Source organism: Gobio gobio, assembly GCF_949357685.1.
Source record: "Gobio gobio genome assembly, chromosome: 16".
In the NCBI taxonomy this organism is placed as follows: Eukaryota; Metazoa; Chordata; class Actinopteri; order Cypriniformes; family Gobionidae; genus Gobio; species Gobio gobio.
The window spans coordinates 50,230,183-50,237,682 of NC_137109.1; the positions used below are offsets into that span (position 1 = coordinate 50,230,183).

At 33.5% G+C, this 7,500-nt stretch overlaps 1 protein-coding gene across 1 annotated transcript in view; it reads left to right on the forward strand.

The window, feature by feature from the left end:
* The window catches only part of gnpda2 (glucosamine-6-phosphate deaminase 2), a 23,999-nt gene that overhangs the window by 7,683 nt on the left and 8,816 nt on the right, over window positions 1–7,500 (forward strand). The window contains exons 4-5 of the mRNA XM_079839525.1: window positions 3,471–3,653; window positions 6,116–6,300. Coding sequence (XP_079695651.1) covers window positions 3,471–3,653; window positions 6,116–6,300 — 368 coding nt within the window. The remainder of the gene's footprint in view (window positions 1–3,470; window positions 3,654–6,115; window positions 6,301–7,500) is intronic.

Consider the following 7,500-nt stretch of genomic DNA (forward strand, 5'->3'; position numbering starts at 1 on the left):
TATATATTTACAATATTTTACTGGCTGAACCAACAACAACAATAAAAAATGTTAAGATTGAAAACCATAAAAAAGTTTCATTTTAGTTACATTGAGATGCATAAATAGTTTTTATTTTTATATTTTCCATTTTTATTTAAATGTTAGTCAAACTAAGTAATTTTGTTGTTTTTTTGTCATTTTAAATTTTTTAATAGTTTTGGGTTTTTTAACAAAATATATCTATATATTATTATTTTTTATTTCAGTTTTAGTGATTTCAATCAAGTTAAACTAAATGAAAATGAGATGCTGAAATTAAATAAGTTGACGTTTTTAACATTTTATTTCATTTGTTAACGTTTACTTTCAAGTAACAAAATAACTAAGTAAAAAATAATATATTTAATATATTTTACTGACTGAACCACCAACAACGATAAAAACATGTTAAGATTGAACACCATAAAAAGTGGGGTTCATATTATTCTAGGGCTGCCACTAACGACTATTTTTATATTGATTAATCTATCGACTAATTTTCAACAATTTTACTTAAAAACTTTGAATTTACGTTGGCCTTCAGTAGTATACTATAAAAAAGTATAAATGTAAACAAGCCCTTGACAAAATGTACAAGTAAAAGAGTAAAAATGTAAAAAGGTACAAATTTGTAAACCAACATAACAAAAAAAGAATATCAGCAAATACTTTTTATATAGGATAGTGTTGTCACAATACCAAAATTATGACTTCGATACGATACCAGACTAAAATACCTCGATACTGAATCAATACCATGGCAAAAAACTGTAAAAGTAATTGAATAATATGACAGAACTTACTGTTCATTGTTTTATCATTGTTTCAGGGTTAAAAAACCCTAAAAACTCACTTGACATCTTGCGCAGCTTTGGGATAGAGTCTGCGCAGTAGTGATCTCGAGACCGGAGTTGCGCAGTAGAGAACAGGAAGTAGAGCCGCGATATCAAAAGCTTACCCACACTCTCACAGATGCAGAACAATTTGTTATGTTGGTGTGAAATAAACAGTTATGGAAACGTAGAAATTAAAGCTAAAGCTCCAATCTCCTCCCGAAAAAAGTCTGTTAGTGCCTTCATCAAATTCGATCACATGTTTTTTTGAGAACGGTGTGACGAATCTACTTTTTGAACTGGAGCAACGGCCTAGTAGAAGTTTCCGTTTTTTGGAATTCTTTTTCGCTATTTTGAATTTTCCTGACGGTAAAATGCAATCGAATCAGAGGAAAGACTATGTTTCTATCCCTTACGGTTCAAAAGTTATTAGCGCAAACATAAGTCAAACTTTGGACAGGTGGTGGCGCTAGAGGGATTGAGTTAGAGACTCCACAATTGGTGCAGTTAATGTTGGGCCAGTCCTCTATCAGTGTGCCAAATTTCACAACTTTCCCGCAAACGGTTCTATGGGCTGCCAAACGGAAGCAGAATAATAAGAACGCCAACGGATACAATAGATGCTTGCACGCCTTCAGTGCTTGGCCCCTAATGAACAGTACCGATATGGTGCATCCCCTAATTAGCTGACCGATAGGTCTTTGTAGAACAAGTTGACATGTAGTTGCAAAGTTACTTCTAGTCCGTAATAGGGCTGGGTAAAAAATATTGATTTAAATTTATCGGTTAATCTATCGACTAATTTATTGGTTAATTTATCGGTTAATCTATTGGCTAATTTATCGGTTAATCTATCGACTAATTTCTCTGTAAATCTATCGACTAATTTACCGGTTAATCTATCGGCTAATTTATCGATTAATCTATCGACTGATTTCTCGGTAAATCTATCGACTAATTTACTGGTTAATCTATCGACTAATTTCTCTGTAAATCTATCGATTAATCTATCGACTAATTTCTCGGTTAATCTATCGACTAATTTATCGATTAATCTATCGGCTAATCTATCGGTTAATCTATTGATTTATCTATTGGTTTATATATCGACTAATTTATCGGGTGATCGATCGACTAATTTATCGGTTAATCTATCGACTAATCTATCGGTTAATCTATCGACTAATTTATCGGTTGATCTATTCACTAATCTATCGGTTAATCTATCGACTGATCTATCGACTTATCTATCGGTTGATCTATCGACTAATTTATCGATTGATCTATTGACTAATTTATCGATTTGAATCGATTCTCACTTATACAAAACAATATTGATTCCTAAATCCCAAGAATCACTTAGTCATCCTGTTTTCAGTTAATGAATGAAATAAACATTGTAGCGCGCCTCCCATCCAATAAATCGCAATAACTTTGTGCTTTATTACTATTGATATGATTCATAACGCTTCAAACCGCTGAATCGACTCAATGATTCATAACGCTTCAAACCGCTGAATCGACTCACTGATTCATAACACTCCGAACCGCTGAATCGACTCACTGATTCATAACACTCCAAACCGCTGAATCGACTCACTGATTCATAATGCTCCAAACTGCTGAATCGACTCACTGATTCATAACACTCCAAACCGCTGAATCGACTCACTGATTCATAACGCTCCAAACCGCTGAATCGACTCGCTGACTCATGACGCTCCGAACCGCTGAATCGACTCACTGATTCATAACGCTCCAAACCGCTGAATCGACTCGCTGACTCATAACGCTCCGAACCGCTGAAACGATTCACTGATTCGTAACACTCCGAACCGCTGAATCGACTCACTTACTCATAACGCTCCGAACCGCTGAATCGATTCACTGATTCATAACGCTCCGAACCGCTGAATCGACTCGCTGACTCATAACGCTCCGAACCGCTGAATCGACTCACTGACTCATAACACTCGGAACCACTGGATCGACTCACTGATTCATAACGCTCCAAACCGCTGAATCGACTCGCTGACTCATAACACTCTGAACCGCTGAATCGACTCACTGATTCATAACACTCCGAACCGCTGAATCGACTCACTGACTCATAACGCTCTGAAGCTTCATGATGCTGTGTTTTGAAATCGGTCAACACTCCGGGAAACTGCTTTGCTTTGGTCTTTTGCTGTTATTTTTGTTGGCCAATGGGAGTTTGCGAGCTTCATCGTGGTTTCAGCGATATCTATGGTTTCTCCACGGGGGTTTGCAGCTTTTCGATGACATTCGCGTTAGGTAATTACGTCACTTCAAAACGTTCCCATGGCAATAGGCGGAAAATGGCGGCTCTTGTGTGAAGTAAATGAACATTTGTCAACTTTCTGCTAATATATATGACCGTTTTGCAACGAAAATGCGGGAATCATGCGAGCCCCGCATATTTTGCACATGGAAATAGGCATAACAGGCGTATTTGAAAAAATGCGGCCCCCGCATAAATATGCTGACTTTGGCTGATTATGCATTAAATCATAATCGTGTTTTTCTGGAGGGACTGACTGACTACTGATACTAAGTGTCTTCTAGATTGTCTGAAAGTGTATTTGTGTTCCTCAGGTCTGCCCAGGGATCATCCAGAGAGCTATCACTCCTACATGTGGAATAACTTCTTCAAGCACACTGACATCGAGCCGCCCAACACACACATACTGGATGGCAACGCCAGCAACCTGCAGGCCGAGTGTGAGGCCTTCGAGCAGAAGATCGCGGCCGCTGGAGGAATCGAGCTCTTTGTGGGAGGTGCGTCGAGAAAACCGGCTTTTAGGGCGTTTTCATACCTGAGAGTCCGCACCAAGGGCCGAACCAAAGTTCATGTTTTGATACATTTTATACATTCGGTTAGTTTTGATTGGTTTGTAAACGGACGTGTGTGTGACGTCAGCGTCTTTGACAAGAGTGAATGAACAGACACATATCGTTGCCACTATTGAACACTGGCATTGCTGGACTATTTTCTTTTCGTTACGTTTAAAAGTGGACATTTCAAGCTTTATATTCACATATTTCTCATGTTTGTGAGACGAGTATCTGCTGAGTTTGGGTTTATTTGAGACGCGCTCCTGTTCATGTGTAAAGCATGTGATCGCTCCCGCGATTATTGTCTGCTTTACACTATTTGCTTCTTATTTATTAAATCCAGGCAATTATCTGATTAAACGTTGATTAAAATTAAGATACAATTTATACAAAACGAAATTCACATTAAAGAAAGGCTTTCTAAACAAAATCATAAATTTCTTTCAAAATCATTTCTGACCTTCTGTCTTCTGACATATTGCAAATTTTTTCACTTTTCATAATCAATGTAGCCTAGATGAAGTTTAAAAATAACATTATTATATTTAAATATAACCAGGAACTTCCTGTAAATGCTCTGAAAGTACGAACCGTACAGAAAATGCTTTCACTCTAGAAACGAACCAAACCTTTGTTCAGTTTGATCCGGACCGAGACTTCCTCTTTTCTCAGGACCAAATTTCGTCTGTTTGGTCCGGCCCGTGGTTAGGGAAGGTTTCACACCTGTAATTTTGATTCGGACCAAACTGAAAAGTCAGAAAATCCGGTCCAAACAAGGGTAGGTGTGAAAGCGCCCTTAGAAGCCGAGAGACGGTGCATTTCTTCATCTGTGCACACGTAAAGGCTCGCTAAGCAGTTTAGCTGCTGCAAAAACAAACACTTTTATCAATGAGAGCGATACCAAATGCTTGATTCAGCTCCAAACTCAAAGGTCAAAGGCCTTGTCCCCATTGACTTCCACTTATTCATACTATAGAAGTCAATGGAATTGACTACAGGCATTCAAAATATGTTCAAAAGTAGAAGAAACAACTCAATGATGGCAGAACTGTGCCTTTAACTCTTGAGCTTGCTGTAGCAATAATTGATGTTCTCTTTATCAGTGTATCTGGTCCAAATCACTGTTATTTCAGTGCTATTAGTATAATAATGACTTTTATTGGTAACGCTTTACAATAAGGTTTCACTTGTTAACATCAGTTAACCTGAACTAATGATAAACGCGCATATACAGGATTTATTAAGGTTAATAGAAGCTGAAGAACTATTGCTTTAACTAATGCTAACAAATGAGACCTTACTGTAAATGTTACCATTTTATTTTTTATATTTTTCATTTTCATTTTAGTTTACGGTTTAGTAATTTAATGTGCCTTTTGTCTTTTTTATTAGTTTTTTATTATTATTTTTATTTAGCTTTAATTTATTGTTTATTTTTAGCCAGTTATTATAGTAAACTAAAACCATAAAAGCCATAAAAATACATTTTTGCTTCTCGAAATAAAATAAACGTTACCTGAAATATCAAATATAAAAAACAAACTTATTTTATTATTATTAAGTATTTTTTATTATTACAGTAATTAGGATAATAATATTTAATAATAATGATTATTATTATTATGAAATTCTGAGGTTCAATGGAACCCTCAATCAAGGAAAATATATAATTATTAGTACAGTAATAATAATAATAATTATTATTATTATTATTATTATGAAATTCTGAGGGTCAGTTGAACCCTAAATCAAAGGAAAATATATAATTATTAGTACAATAATCATAATTATTATAGGTATTATTATTACAGTAATTTGGATAATAATATTTAATAATAATATGAATTATTATTATGAAATGTTCAGGTCATGATTTAACCCTAAATCAAAGGGGAAAATATCATTATTATTATTATTATTATTACAGTAATTATGATAATAATAATAATAATAATAATAATATTAATACAAGCAACATTTCTTGTTTTCATTAGTTTAACTTAAATAACTAAACAAAAATAAATAAACTGAAATAAAATTAATAGAAAATCTTATAGACTATATAGATTTGAATTTTTTTAATGACAAATGCACAAAAAACTTTAAAATGAAAAAATATTAAAATAAAAACGGATCTCACTGATACTAAAATAACATTGGTTTAATTTTTCTAAACATAAAAGTTATTTTCATCTAATGTTTATTATTTTAGTGCAGCTTTATTTCAATCAAACAAAATCATTTTTTAAGAATTATAGTTAATACCCCTAAAATATAAAAGATTTAAAATAATTGTATTGTTTCTATGACAAATAAGCACATTCTCGTGTCTGGAAGTCTTTTTGATTCGCATTATCTTATTTATTAATCTGCTACAAGTCGTGACTTTAGTTAGTTTTCCTCAGGCATTGGCCCAGACGGACACATCGCCTTCAATGAGCCCGGCTCCAGTCTGGTGTCCAGGACCCGAGTGAAGACACTGGCCAAGGACACCATCGTAGCCAACGCCCGCTTCTTTGGGAACGATCTGTCGAAAGTGCCCAGCATGACCCTCACCGTCGGAGTGGGAACAGTGATGGATGCCAGAGAGGTGAAGCACAGCGAGTGTGTGTGTGTGTGTGTGTGTGTGTGTGTGTGTGTGTGTGTGTGTGTGTGTGAGAGCGTAGATTGAACACAACATGTTTTGTCCTGCGCTTGAGTTTCAATAGCAACCCTCTGTCCCAGTCTGACTGACACACTTTGATTTATCATGTGCCGTTCATAAATATAATTATCTTTTATAATATAGTAACAAATGTTCTCTTTGTTATAGCTATGAGTGTGCTGGAAATGCATAAACATACCTGAACACTTTAACAGAGAGGATGCTGGGTAATGTGTCCTCCAGGTCACTTGATTTGTTGACTTGAATGCCAGACATCAGCTGATTGTCATCATTATAGCATCTCCTAAAACATGTTCAGGCCATATTTCACCCCAGAAATCATATTATAATCAAATATTGTTTGTATAAAGAAGCCCATTTTTAGCCCAATTAAGATTTTTGGCATTGTGACATTATTTTCATGAAAATTAAGCAAATTTCCTACTCAAGTTCTGTTATATATATATATATTTTTTTTAATATTAAATTCAGCATGACACATACAATCATGATGTATACTTACAATTACTGTTACACTTAAAGAATAATAATAATTGTATTATTGTTGTTATTATTATTATTATTATTATTATTATTACTACTGTAATTTAGGATGATAATAATAATTATGAAGAAATGTTCAGGGCATAATTTAGTCCCAAACCAAAGGGGGGAAAATCTGTCCTCATTACTATATTATTACTACTACTAATATTTATTATTATTATTACAGTAATTAGGATAATAATAATTTGTAATATGTTTTAATATTAATAATACATTCAGCATGACATTTATTATATATACTTACAGTTAGTGTTACATATATTTAACAATTTAAAGAATATTATGTTATTATTATTATTACAATAATTAGGATAATAATAATAGTAATTATGAAGAAATGTTCGGGTCATAATTTAACACCAAATCAAAGGGGGAGAAAATCTGTTCTCATTACTATGATAATAATAGCAATATTCATTATTATTAATATAAGTATTATTATAATTACAATAATTATGATATTTAAATATTATTATTTATTATTATTATTATGAAGAAGAAATGTTCAGTTCATTATTAAACCCAAAATCTAAATATAAAATATAATATTATTAGTACTTATATTAATAATAATCCCCA